Raw genomic sequence first — 15,255 nt, forward strand, 5'->3', positions numbered from 1 at the left:
TATCGCTACAAAAATGAAGCATAAAATCCAGCGACAGTCAATTGCCTAGATCAGCCTCAGCCATTGTAATTTTGCAAATGTTTAATTGGGGTTAAAAATCACCAGCATAATCCTCCAGAGGCTACGACCTGAACCAGGAATACCCAGGCTGTGCATTTGCACCAATGCTATTGAAACAGGGTTATTGGAGTTCCCTGTTAATGATATTATAGGCCTGCTGTACCAACAGTTCAAGGAGTGGAAGAAATATTCTTCCAGTATGTCCAGTTTCCGAGAAAACTATTTATCACTTCGGCCTTCATTGCTATCTGTCATAGGCTACTGCTTAGACTAATATACGAAAAATACCTTCATCGTTAGAGAGCTAGAGTAAACATGACGTAACCTTGCCCTTGATAATGGGGACATGCTGAAGCTGTGTCAAGATGAAGTTTCACTCAACTTTCACTGAGTTGAAAAAAATCTAAAAAAATACTTAATGTCAGTTTAAGATACTTTGAATGGTAGTCTTTCAGTGGATATAAACATTACTCAGGTGCTGTCTTTCACTTTATATTTTATATTTGTCTCCGGTGCCTATGGAAAACCAAAAAAAAAAAAAAAAAAAAAAAAGAAAACAAAGCACAAAGCGAAGGGTCAAACTGTTGGAGTTTTGGCCTGTTACCTGGTTTGAGCTGCCCCCAGTCCAGGTCATCTTCTTCCTCTTCCTGCTTCTTCACATCCCTGAAACATATGCCATGCCACTATAATTATTCTGCAGTAATTATTGCTTATGTTTACAGTGATAACATGATAGGGTTTTTGGTAGCAGTGAAAATGTGACTGTGTCTGGTTGTCCCAAACTATATAGTTAAACATGGGTTAAACAGATAGAGCCATAACAATATCCTGCTTTCGTGAAAGATTTATATTTCTTTCTATATATAAATTTTGACAATAATACTGAAGATTACAAATATATAAACATTAAATTAGATCACTTCAAAGTGTAACACAAAATAGCAGAAGTAAATAAATATGCTTTACCTGTGCTTTAACAGTGCTCTGAAATCCAGACTGGAATCCTTGGGGTCTGCAAAAAATAAAATATTGTGAAGCTCAAAAGTTTTCCATATTGACTTGAATCTTTTGGATCTGCACACAAAGAAATCCATAAGATTTGTCCTTTTTTCTTGTTCAAGATTTTCGAATCACAATGACAATCATTATGAATTCATGTATTCCAAAAGCTGACAGCCTTTTTTCAAGCCTGCAAGGCAAAGAGATAAAAGTGACTGTTTACTCCCTTGATGTTTTACCTGTACTTCAAACATGTGTCCACAAAACAACCGGATAAATAACCCACCTTTAATAAAGACACTGAAGGTTCCCGAGTCGGTGACAGCTCCGCCCTGTTCCAGGTTTACCGTATATTTGGCCTCATCTGTGGTGCGCGTCTTTTTGATTTTAAGTGTTGCCGTCTTATTCTTCTCATCGAGAACGATAGCTGTGCGGGTGTCCTCACGGAGCTCCCGACCAGCCCTGAAGAACTTCACACCCGGCATGGTTTTACCATCAATATTCACAGTAAAGTTTAATGGCTCACCTAGGCAATATGAGAAACAGTACTTTGTTAATGTGTAAAACACAGCTGCAATTAATCTTCTTACATCATCCCAGATTTTAAATGTGGATCAACTTACAATTTATTTGATTATTGTTTAAAGCCATACTCAAGTTTTCCACTTACAAGATGGCAGTCGGTTTTATGGGTGGTGGAATATGGACTGGTTGGTGTAAACCAAATGCCTTTGGCAAATTTCTGACAAACTTCTCAATGCCTGACATACATATATGCACACCATATTGCTTGAAGCCTTTTTCAACAAACATTGAACACTAAGGGTCACATGAGCATCCTCAACTTCTTATGGTCACCTAGATGATCCAATAGGGGAAGTGAGAAAGTCACTAATTCCCTGTCCAATATCAGGATTCAACCTTGTGTGTCCTTAGCCATTGAAAACTACTATCTTCACCACTATGCCGCTCGTCCTAAACCACTAACAACCTTTCTTATATTCAATCTGAGAGCAAACAAATACTTTTATACCATTAACGTAAACCTTAAATGTAAACTGGTGACAAACCAGGAAAGCTTATGACTCGGGACTTACCCTCCACAATAACCTGATTTTGTAGCTTGTCGCGGATCTTCGGGCCATCTGCAGAAGGCTTGGACTTGGACATTCGTCGTGGTCCCTCCATTTCATAGCCAGCCTGTGCAATGATTGTATAGGATTGTTAAGTTATGTCTTTGTCTCCAGAATTATATGTCAATAGCTGTATGCATGATATGTCACCCATACCATTATGTCAAGTTCCAAGCAAATAGGCAAAACCATAAATCCTGATAATGGCCCTATCTATCAAATACAGCAACAATAATAATGGACCAGACACACTACTACAAAGCAAAACAAATATAGTCTCATGTAAGATCAAAAATGACAAGAAATTAAAACCAATAAATTCTTATCCTGTATCCCAACAGCAACACATGAAAGACTTCTTACCCTGCCATGTAGTTTCACTTTCACTCTGCGGGGCATATTTGGAGAAGAAAAAAACACAAGGGACCCGCTACACTTGCTTTATCTCAACCGTGATGCAATGACTTCAAACTTCTATAAACCCAACTTGACCTCAGTACCCTCTAGAGATAAGTCTGCATCACATTCCATCATTGGTTGCCTTATTAAGCATACAAGATAAGGGAAAGCTACCTGAGATGACAAAAATAGGTAAGAATAACAAACACTAGATCACTGCACAGTGTGTGCTTTTTAGATTCAAATATCAAGGAATCAAATATCAAGGATAACGCTGGTTGCTTTCTTTGGATGTATCACTGACCAGGAACTTCACCCCAATTATTCTCTTCAAGGTCTACCACTTAGGGTTACTCTTAAGCCTCAGTAGAAGATGTGAAAACATTGGCTAGAGTAGAGTTGTTAGGATTCCTGTGGAGAAGTTAGTTTATCAAGACAGATAAGGGTGGCTACCTAAGAGTCAGGTACCAACTATCACAATGCCCACCTGTTGGGATCTGGACTGGCCTTGAGATGAAGCTTTCACTTGCATTACAGGGTGAATACAGATTTACTGTAATATCATACAGAATGCAACATCTGAAGGGGCAGTACTCCATTAACAAACTCACTGCACATGTATTTGGAAGGTATATATACCGAGGGCTCAGAGAATGTTTTACTGCAAGATCTAAGTGTTGTACTCCACCAGCAGAAGCTTGTAAAGTTCTCAGATGTGACAAGTATTTCCAACAAGCATCAGGTACGTGTAATTTAACACTAGAATCTGTATCTCAAACACAACAGACTGTCATTTCTATTCATACCAATCTTTGTGGTAAATCAAGTGCTACATGTACATTGATGGTCTTATCGTATGATCAAAATCAATGTATGTCAACTTCAAAAGGACAACAAATAATTTGGATAAATATAAATCTAATAAATGCATAAATGTATTGTGATAATAGATATATTTATGTACATGTACCTGTATGTTTATGTTTGTGAATCTCTATAAGGTGTTCTTCTCTGGAGCCACATCATCATTTCCAGAATCATGTACTCTTTATTTTTCCTTTTTGAAAGTGGTAAGTTGAAGGTTTCCTAACCCTACTCTACGTGTTACCTACCTTGTCCATACTTGCTTTACCTGTGGACAAATAAGACAAGAATTATCAAATAGAACAAGGTGAAACTTGGATTCAAATATTTGATCTTTTTTTTTCATTTAACAGTTTTAAAGCTCATCTGCATGAGACATATGAAAGTATTAAAAGTCATCAGCTTTATCATGACTTAGTATAAAGCCCTTTGTGGCTATACAAGGCACTCATGTCTCCTGTGTTCTAGTGACAGATTAATGTAGTTAGTACAGGTACAGGTACATAAATCACATTTACACTATGTTTAGAGAAAATGGAACTTAAATCACAGGTAACGAGTGTACAAAAGATCAAATTACTAACGCCAAGAAACTGAATTGTCTGCAACACTAACTAACACTGAAATGAATCCAAAAAGAACAGCATTAAATATTTACAAACAAGGCTCTAATAAACAAAGTATTTAAAAAAAGAACTGTTTACATACAGAATGTACATGTAACAGAAGGGAGCTCTGCAAAGAGATTTACACATGTACTGTACAAGTGAACATTTGAAGAGTATACTGGACATCTACATGTAATATAGTGTAAACAAGAATGGGTAGAAGTTTAACAAATGTCTATCTACTTGAAAGAAGTGAATAAATAAAGCATGAAATCTGGTGCTGTTTCCCTGTCTTGGTCATTTTAAACATTTTCATCAACTCTATTGGATGACATTACTTTACAAAATGACAAAGACGATGAACAGTTATTTAACATTTTATTCATGTGAAACAGCACAAGTTTTCATACAAAATAAAATGAAAAAAACATAACAAGATCATGAAATTAATACTTAATATCAGAACTTAAAAGTAAAAGATCTGAGGGTTTACATTACCTGATGGTAGTATCCTGTGACATCACTGATTACTAGGCAGCAGTGGAACAAACAGGTGCTTGTGTTAGTAAAAAGTACACTCCTAAATCATACTACTGATCTTTCTCTTCATCTTCATCTTCCTTCATTGTGATGAGTTAGAAGTGTGTTTTCAGTATTTTGCATCGCCACAATATGGCTGCAATATTGCTGATGTTGTGTTAAGCATTAATCATTCATTTATTCAATATTTTGCAGACTGGTTACGCGAGTCAAATCTATTCAACCACATAGCTGAACAACGGTACTGTGGTATGGCGGGGTAGAACATAAATTTACAGACGCATGTGCTTTGCCAAATGTGCACCATGCAGCCCACTTATTTATTCTTTTTTTTTTTTGAATGTGTATCCAAGGTTTAAGTAAGATAATGAAGAGAAAGGACAGCACATGTTTTGCATCTGACAAGGTTAGAACCAAAGTGAAAAAAAAGGGCTCAGCAAGTATCTGCATGCCACTCGCTGGCTGACTTACACTGTACACGGTTTGAGACAGAACACTGACAGGACAGTTTTAGGGGCATACTGCTTGTATTACAAAGTGACCTATTTATGTTACCTGGTTATGAGTCTACAGAGGAGATATATTACAGGTAGGCGGCTTATAACCATCCTGGACAGGACAGAGACATTGGTCAACAGAATCAAACGTAAACTGACACATTGTGTAGTTATCAATCGTTAGTCACAGTTATTTGTGTACCTAACTTGATTTCCAGTAACAAGTATAACATATTTTAGAACTTCAAAAAACTTCAGATACTAAATGTATGTAATTCTATGATATGAAAGGATTCATATACACCCTTACAGACATGAGGTGTACATGTCAGTGTGAGGTATAGGTGAGGTGTATATGGGGTGTATGTATCATGTACACCTTAGTGTGAGGTATAGATGAGGTGTACACCCCATCAAAATCATCTGAGGTGCACTGGGCCTCAAGTTCAGCCCAGCCATATGCCTTTACCTCAGATGTAGCTGAGGAACTTTGAAAAAAATCAACACTTAGAAGATGTACCTTAGGTACACCTTAGAAACTTTGAAAGTTAAAAAAAATGAATGACATACCTCATGTACACCTAAGAAACTTTGTGAGTTTTTGAGCAGTTTTTGAACATGATATAATGTACCTCAAATATACCATAACAACTTTGAAAAAAATTAACACTTAAAAGATCTAAAAGAACACCTTCAGTTAAAATGGTGAGAGCAAAATTGCAGATATTTTTGTGCAAAAGAAAAATGTTTATGAAATAAACATAAGCCTACTATGCACTGATTGATGCTTCCTTGACATGCTTGACAGAATTTGAAACATGTTTGGGCAGTTCTAAAATGAACAGTTCTAAAAGGGGGAATTTTAAACATGAGGATGGTGTCACATGGTAAAGTGATGTCTATTTCCTGAAGAAAGTTTTCCACAATGAACATCTGAGAAGGAGCTTACTGACTAACAATAGGGTCTTTACAACTGCCCTAAAAGGCATAGAAAAGGAGTAGCACTAAATTCTGATCAAGCAGCTAGAAAGCCTCAAGTAAATGTATATCATTTACTGTAGTTGTGGTAAGTCAACTGAGATTTAAAGATAATGTACACAAAGAAGATGCACTTACAAACTTCCTAAAATTTATCCATAATTTATACAGCCAATATCTAAATGTTTTGAGCTTGTTTTCTATCAACATGTATCTCAGCTATACCTCAGTTGTACCTCAGATACACCTCAGACATTAAATTTTGTTACCATATATTTACAGGCTACACCTCCCTTGAGGTTTACTATAGGTGTACTTGAGGTACTAATTTGCATAATTGAGAGATACACCTTCAGTACACCTCAGATACATGTACACCTCAAGTATACCTCAAACCTCAGTTCACATATGCTACACCCCAGTGGTATACTTCAGATGTACATCAAGGATACCTCTAGTACATCTTATCAGGCTGGCATATTCAGGTATATATAAGTACATTTCTACTTGACAATGATTTCAGACAAGTTAGTCCATTTAATATCTAGAAATTTCAGGAGTGGTAAATTTCAGAACTTGAAGTGGTCCCTGTTATTAGAATGTAGCAGTTGGCTGAGTGTTTTGCCCCATACATACCGTCATCATCAACATCTTCTATATGGAATGAGGGTCTGTCGTCGTCGGCCTCATAGCCATCCTTCTCCTCCTCTTCGGAGCTTCCTGGTGATCAGATGTATACTAAACAAGCCACACATCTCCACATGCTTTACCATCAGCCCAGTCCAAACAATATCAAAGCCCAAGTAGAAAGCAACAATGTGAACAATTTATACCACTACTTGTCCCACTTTCAAAATGAAAGATGTCTGAAAATGTAATTTTTCATTGAACAGCTTGTTGTAAATTAGTTTCCATTAAAAACAATACAATGCCAAAAGATTGGAAAACTGTGATCATGATATATTTTTGATAAAGCAATCTATTTCTTGTCAAGACTTAGATGCAAGAAGCATAATTAGAATGTGAAATATTTTCCAACTCTCCACAAATGTGGTCTGACATTCATCATTAACTTCATCAATCCCACATTTTCACTCTAATAAATGTATCTGAGACACTGAATTGTGGAACAATTCAACACGAAACACTTAATGATATATATAACTTTAAACATCTTGTTCTACATTTTTCTTCCTACTTGGGCTGAACACAATTTGACAGAGCAGAAATTACAATGAGATACTACTGGACTTGAGCCTTTGGTACATTTGATGTGATGGAGTTGAGTCAAACATACTGTAAGGTTTAAGTTTAGTACAAGTACACAACATGTAACCATTTTTTTATTTACAGATTTCTTTTTTACTCCAAGATACAACAAAGTAAGTATGGTTGCCTTATAATATATTTCTGGTTGGTCAGTTTTATACAATCTTTCATTTAAAATAGACTGATCTTTTAAGTCTAAGTCAAATTATCAGTGTTAATTGTTATTGGACCCAAGAAATCAGAATTAAATTTGTGTTATTTTTTATTTAACATATTAAAATTGGTTAGAGAAAATACTGTTTATTAATTACACATAAGACACATATAACTATAGTTTCTACACGGATCATGTATTAATTGACAGATAAGAACTTGTAGTTTTGTCTTGCACAATTACACTAGCACGTTGAATGTTAGAGCAATGAACAGTGATGACCGGAGCTGATACCATAAGCAGGACAAAGTGACCAGTGGTCAGCACATGGCACATCAAGTTTACAAGACCTAATAAAACAGAACAGACGAATTATGTGTCCTTTGGACCGGAACTAGATTTGCGCCTACATATACAGTTAGCAGTTATAGAAGTAGTATTTCTTATTATTGGATAATTATTAGTCATTTTGGTTTTAATATATGCTGCTGACAAAGTCAGTAGTATCTCATGTATTCTGGGTCTACTATATTAGAGAGAGATAGTGATGTGAGAGAATATAGGAATAGAAAAGGGGGCATAACTCATGTCAGGCATAAGCCAACTGGTGGAGGAGCTTTTTTGCTTCTTATACTAAGTATACCTGTAACGACTTGCATGTTCATGATATTTCCCTTGTTTATCAGGAATCAGTTATACTTCACAAGTGTCTCCATAAAACATTTAAGATTATTTATTGCAGAAATTTGAATTTGAAAATATCAAATGAAAGTACAAATTAAAGCATTCTAATAAAAAGATACCATGTAGTATGGCATAAAAAATAAAAAAGCCTTTCATAGCTCCATACTTCAAGGACATGGGTACATACTAAGTGCAGAGCTAGACCTTTTTCCACCAGGTGACCCATTGTGAAGCCTTAGCAGCGAGCTCAGTACAATGACGACCTGCAATGGACATGTACTCAGCAGGCCACTGTCATGTTAAACAGAAAGACACTGCTGTTATGAGAGAATCCATGCTGGTGACAAAGCATGTCTGGAAGGGGTACAGTGATTGAATGCATTTTAAATTTACTTTTCCTCAAATTTACATCATTTAGTATCCCTGTATACAAGCACAGTTATGGTGTTCATTACATAAGCTAGTATGGTTGAATGACTGATGTTGCAACAGTCATCCCCCACAAATGTTCCCCCTTCCTCATGCTTAGTCAGACAGAACTCATGCTCAGGCACGTGAAATTTGATATTACCTTCCTCCAAAATTGTTGTGGGTTGTTTTTTGTATGGCTGCTGTTTCCTGGTCTCTGCTGCTGCCTTAGAAGATGGAGGATTGTTTTTATTATCTTCATTTTTTTTCTCGTTACCCGTTTTACCTTCATCAGCTGGTTTATCTGCCGGTTTCTTTTTCTCGTCCTTTTTCGTTTTTGGTGCAGGCTCTGTAAGCGCACAATTGGGGAGAAAGGGATTGCAAAGACTAGTTCATCTACACAGATGCATGGGTAAGGGATTTTGCAGGAAGACAGTCCAATAATACACAGCAAATAATAATCTACACACATGACACTAAAATGGGAAGAGGGCAAATTTTCACACAGGTTTGATACTTCTAACTACAAAAACAACTTCTGATAATTTGTATTCTTGAAATTTCAGAACATAAAGGGATTCAAAACAATCTGTTTTTACAAGTGGTGCTATCTATATGTATCCACAGATTTGGATTTCAAAGAGTTAAACATGAATATTTAATCATCAGCATCACATCTGCCTTCCATAACAACTAAGCTCTTGCATTTAAAAAAGAACAACACACCAAAGTAAAGCACACAAACAGAATCTTACGCTGCTTCTTCTGTTAACACCAAGTCCATGAAACAAAAGAAAACACACAAAATATAAATGACATTTTATAATTTAAATGTAGCTGTGTATCAGATCTAGACTGTTCCAAAGAACAGCTGTACTGTGCTCTCTACAACTGTCAAGGCATGTACAATTCAAGAAAATATTTAGACTTAAACTGAACTGTGCTAAAGAGTCAAGACCAAAATACAGCCAAAATAGTTTATCAGATATGAGAAAGACAAATTATGAATGCATGTAGTATATAGCTGTACTGCATGTATATAAACATCATACACTTATATTTCAAGTACAGTGTACATGGTGTATGAACAAACTGTATGTGCATCAGTAAATAAAATTAACATTAACAATGCATTCAGGCATGGGGCAGTGCAGAAAAGCCTGAGCACTTGCAGCTGAGGGAATAGATATACATAACTTTCCAGTGGTGCCTGGATGATAACCCATATGGAGGTGGAAAGCAGAGCAATGGTTAAGCTAATAATTTTTAATACTCCAAAACAAATTGGCCAATTTGTATCACAGTTAAACTATACGTCATTGCAATTTATTTATTTATTTGTTTGATTGTTGTTTTAACGCCATAATCAAGAATTATTACACAATGAATGCCAGTTTTGTATTAAAAGTGGAGTGTCCAAGGTTAACCATGCACGTAGCTTCAGCAAGTGAACTACAAACATTTCCATGTGTGATGTACAGATATACAAACCACACTATCGGAAGTGGTCTTTGGCCTGTGCAAACAACTGAGAATAACACCAACTGCTTATTGTCACCACATGCACCATGAGTACAGGCAATTCAACAAATTCCCTATCCGAGGCTGCATGGGTTTGTACCCACACCTCAAGGTGACAAATCTGGAAACTGACATTAAGGCAAGCACCTTAATAATCCCTGCACACTGTACATCCATCCCCTATTTCAAGTGACGCATTTGTACTAACTTAACTACGTGTCTGAGGACCATATTCCAGAGGTTACTGTGGATATAAATAATGTGAACTTACCAGTTCCTCAGGCTGAGGTGGAGGCACTGAAACAATACAGAGCCAATGTCAGTATACTTTTGAGTATTGTACTGGACAATACTATGCAAGGAATTAAGTCATGCCTTAATACACTGTACAGGCTACCAGCTAATCCTTTCAATTTAAATGTGTGTACGAAAAACAGCTAGGGTAAGATTTGAATCTCCTACCTTGTTGGTCAAGGAATATTTATTTGAGTGATATGAGATGTATTTTGAGAAATTCATAAACTTAAGATAGTTATTTTTCAATTTTATGGAAACTTTGATAGGTTTAGGAAAGCTGTGTTTATATGGAGAGAATCACATGAAATTTAAACCTTTGCAAATTTGAACTTTCAGAGCTCAGGTAGATATAAATATCCCTAATCTGAAATTATGACAGCATTCTCAATAGCTATATTGTCTTTTGTCATTTGACAATAAAATACAAAAATGGACGAAAATATGTTTCTTCACATACCATTAACTTGAAGACTGGCTGAAGCATTAGCAGTCCCAAACTGATTTTTAACTTCCACAGTATATTTCCCTGCATCCTCTGGAAATATCTCTGGGAAATGAAGTCTGCATGTGCCTTTGTCATAAGAAATATTGTAGATCTTAGATGGTTTAAGTTCCTTCCCGTCTTTTGACCACTTCACCTGTAGAGGTTCAGTTCCTGTTACCTTGGCAACAAAGTCCACAGGATCCCCATCTGTGACAACCTGGGAAAGTATATAGACAGCATCTTACATGTATGACACCAGCAAATGTTGTAAATTCATTTTATCTCCTTCTGTACAAATGCAAATGAAAAAAAAATGGAAATGCTACTTTATTAAAGTCACCTCAAAAAATGCATATCAGTGGTGAATAATGCCGGCAAACTGTCCTCATATAAGTCAGTCATGACAGAAACTACAGTACACATATAATTCAAGTGTTAAAATAATGTCAATATTCAAATATCAAAAGCAAACAAATTTTAAAAATACGTCAACGAAACTATGATATGTACGTACAGGTGATGTGCAATTTTTACCTGAGGAATTAGTTTTTCTGTTATCTTTGGAGGATCACCTTTGACCTTAGCAGCAGCTGGCTCTGGGGCTGAAAAAAATTACAGCAATAACATGTTCACCCTACGAGTCATGGATAGCTGACATATAAATATAATAATGCAGAAAATGAACACAGGAAAATACGGACAAATCTTCTAGAAGATGTGGATTTAACGTATGGATGTTTTTGTTAAATTGGGAAGGCAAGCATGGATAGTTTATTATGTGTTCCAATTTTAACCTCCAAGACATATCCTAAATATGCATTGCTGAGGAATATTTATCTATCTATGCCCAGAAAAACTCACACTTGAGGTTGAGTGTGACATTGGCAGTCACCTCTCCAGCAGGGTTCTTGATGAGACACTTGTAAGGTCCAGAATCTTTTTCGTTTATCTGAAAGGGTAAAAGAAAAGAATGTCAGTCTCCTGAGAAGAATCAATACTGTACACGTACTACATAACTTAGTGTAAATTTTATTCACTGAGTTCAGGATTGACATGGAACAGAGGGGCACCAGTGCTAAGAGTAAGTAACAGCTAGATTCAAGCTAGATTCAAAGTCTACAAACTCAGTGGTGTGCAGTTAAGGGGTCTGCAAAGTTAAACCTTCAGGCAAATGAATGAATGAGAAAACAAGAGCATTAACATGTATTCATGATGTGCTGGGCTTACATTTTCTATTTCCATTATGATTATATAATGGCCATTTTCATGAGCAACATCCAAGAAGTAGCGACCTCCAGACTTGACTGGTTTGTTGGCAAAGGTCCAGTCTGCAGTTGGTTTCGTGACTGCCTTCACTTTGATTTCCACAACAGCCCTTGTGTTATTATCCTCCAGCTTTATAACAGGCTTGCCTATAACTGTTGGTGGAGCTTCTTTGGGCCTGGAATAATCAACAATATACATGTACATGCTTTCATAACTGCGTTTCAACCACCTGCACACATGCATTTATTTATGTAGTGGTGTTTCAAATCAAACTGAAGAATATTTCACTCATCTGACCGCAATAAGACCTACACGACTGCTGGAGACAAGAGCCAGGTTTGAATATACCAGATCTGACAGCTGGATATACTCTGATGTTGTAAGAGCACAGGCAAAGCCACTGCACAACCACATGCACCTTCTGGTACAAGTAACTCAATATTAAAGGACAATCAAAAACTCTCATTGCCTTGTCTTATTCTGGTAACAAATCAGTTCAGTATTTACAATGTCAAATATCGTTAAACAACGGCAAAATTCCAGTGGGTGGGGAGGAATAATTAGATACATGTACCATTATTATTACAAACTTCTTACCCTTCTAAATTCAAGCTAATATTCGCATTGCCTTCACCCATGTCATTCTTGGCTGTGACTTTATATTGTCCACCATCTGCTTTTGTAAAATTCTGGAAGGATACCACAGACATGGATGTATTATTCCACATACAGCCATGACAGTATATAATGATATTCACAAAACCATGAACAGTTTTCACATAACTTTTACCGGCAACTTTACACTTCATAGTATCCTTTCACCATACATGTAACTTGTACTTACATTTTCTAAACAGATATTGCAAGATTAAAGAAACTACGTTTATTTCGTTAAATCCACTTTACCATAATATCTAGATAAAGGTTGTAATCATTGTTGTTTTTCTCCATCCTCATTTTGTGCCTGGCATCTTCCTTCAGAACTGTTGTTCCCTTGTACCAGGTGAGGTTGGGCTGAGGGTTGGCTGTACATTTACACTCAATGGTCAGTTTCTTCCCACTGGGGTCTTGTACAACCTTAGGTTTCTCCTTAAACGTTGGTGCAATGCCCCCTGGAATTTTCTCAGGTTTTTCTCCCCCTGAAAGAACACACAATATAATATAGTCTCTCACTCTCTACTATCCACGTATCACAGCATATTTTATCAATGTTCAAAAAACCTGTGAAGACATATACATGTACATTCCTTGGCATTGATATCTCTATTAACATAAGGAATCAAATTAACATTTTCTCCTGTTTTGCAGCTTTATCACTGCTCTTTTGTACTTTTTCATCACTAAGATTGGTACAAAACTATCAAACCAACCACAGAGTTTAAAGTAATGTTTCATATCATTATAGTAATAAAATATTATCAAATATTTAATTATTTAACAAATTAAATTAAAATAGGTTAAATTATTTAATAGATTGTAATTCAAATACTTCAACTGAGAAAAGCTCAACCCAAAGAAAAAACGCCTTCAATGAAATGGTAAAAAAAAAGTTCCAACTAATGCTGTAAGTGCCTATCAGCATTCTTACCCTGAAAATTAAGTGCAATATTTGCATTTGATTCCCCCAGTTCATTGGCAGCTGTACATTTGTATGAGCCACCATCTTCTGGTTTTGGGTCCTGGAAAATATCATAGGTAAGGAAGATGTTATCCTTGGTAAAATTTAGCACAAGTATGTCTAAAGTAAAACTACAGCTGCGTGTCATAGGTCATAAATAAATGTTTCTGGAAATTAACTTTCATCCACATTGGAAATATGCCACAAAGAAATTAGTTTTGCACATCCATAAATGTACAGTACATGTACATGTTCGTCGAATCAATATGATATGATGTTTAAAAAGTAAGAGGGAAAAGCATAGTTATTGATCTTTTTCAAATATGACAGGTACAAGCATTAACACAAAGTTGCATTTTCTAAAATGGTATTAAGTAAATTAGCAATAGAATGAAAATAAAATAAAAGGCATAAAAAGTAGTGCATACCCTGATTGTAAGCATTAGTTTATATGTATCTTCTTTTCCCTTTTCTTTATCACATGTCATTGCAAATCTGCCTCCAGCTTTGATTTCTGTTGTTTCCTTAAACCACCGGATCTGAGGAGCAGGTTTAGCTTCTAATGAACATGTCATGTTAAGTAAATTCTTCTGTTGTGTAATGGCTGGTTTTTGTAAAAAATGAGGTGCTTTCCCATCTGGAGCTCTAAAACAGAAATATGTCAAACAATGCCATGACTTCAAAGTGATGAAAAGTGCATCGGTCAACATTAATAATGGAATGTTTTAGAACAACCCTAAATGACTACATCTAATACCTTGGTAAGCAGAAAGGTCACAGTTTTTTCATGTCTAATGTACCATGTAAACTGGTTGATATTTAAAAAATAGCCGGTCATGTATGAAAAATTGAGAAATGTATCAACTTTAGTGATCTGAAATCAACTTTGTCATTCTGAATTAGAAAATGTCACAATATTTGTTCAATAAAAATTACTTCTCATTACTGTAGGCCTATACTTACTTTGCTTTCTTGCCACCTGAAAAGCAAACAGATATTATTCAAATCATTATTTCAAAGAAATCTGAAGTGCTTTCATCAATGAAGAGATTTGTTTGATAAGTCATAGTCACACACGTGAATAATAGATACAATGTAACACTACAGAGGAAAATATCCCCTGGAAGGCAAAAGTATCGTTCAAAGCATCATTACCATGGTGTACGATTTGCAAACTTTACAAAATCAAAATCTGTGAACTGTTAATCAAATCTGAGTTGAATAGTGCAAATCGAAAGATTGTGTCCTAAATTGGGACCTTTTATTGACATCAAATGCTCCTTTACAAACTCATCATGATGTCAATCTGTATGACATTACATGTACATGTACAACAGACACTGATACATTATAGCTGCAATAAATTTTTGACCTAACTCAAGGTCCAGCTTCACACCTTGTGGGACTGAAAAATATGTCGCCTCCTCCTAGATTTGACTTTTGATGAATCGATGTAACAAATTACCCAAACAAATT

General features: G+C 35.9%; 1 protein-coding gene across 1 annotated transcript in view; it reads right to left on the minus strand.

The window, feature by feature from the left end:
- The window catches only part of LOC135467477 (twitchin-like), an 87,209-nt gene that overhangs the window by 53,535 nt on the left and 18,419 nt on the right, over positions 1-15,255 (minus strand). Inside the window, exons 7-24 of the mRNA XM_064745250.1 lie at positions 14,743-14,758; positions 14,208-14,424; positions 13,750-13,840; positions 13,068-13,300; positions 12,759-12,850; positions 12,123-12,336; positions 11,757-11,844; positions 11,430-11,497; positions 10,869-11,112; positions 10,386-10,411; positions 9,349-9,358; positions 8,757-8,942; positions 6,715-6,798; positions 3,704-3,723; positions 2,157-2,259; positions 1,346-1,585; positions 1,027-1,072; positions 665-723 (exon numbers count right to left, since the gene is read on the minus strand). Of these exons, the coding sequence (XP_064601320.1) occupies positions 665-723; positions 1,027-1,072; positions 1,346-1,585; positions 2,157-2,259; positions 3,704-3,723; positions 6,715-6,798; positions 8,757-8,942; positions 9,349-9,358; positions 10,386-10,411; positions 10,869-11,112; positions 11,430-11,497; positions 11,757-11,844; positions 12,123-12,336; positions 12,759-12,850; positions 13,068-13,300; positions 13,750-13,840; positions 14,208-14,424; positions 14,743-14,758 (2,037 nt within the window). The remainder of the gene's footprint in view (positions 1-664; positions 724-1,026; positions 1,073-1,345; positions 1,586-2,156; positions 2,260-3,703; positions 3,724-6,714; positions 6,799-8,756; positions 8,943-9,348; positions 9,359-10,385; positions 10,412-10,868; positions 11,113-11,429; positions 11,498-11,756; positions 11,845-12,122; positions 12,337-12,758; positions 12,851-13,067; positions 13,301-13,749; positions 13,841-14,207; positions 14,425-14,742; positions 14,759-15,255) is intronic.

This window comes from Liolophura sinensis, chromosome 6 (genome assembly GCF_032854445.1).
Source record: "Liolophura sinensis isolate JHLJ2023 chromosome 6, CUHK_Ljap_v2, whole genome shotgun sequence".
Lineage (NCBI taxonomy): Eukaryota > Metazoa > Mollusca > Polyplacophora > Chitonida > Chitonidae > Liolophura > Liolophura sinensis.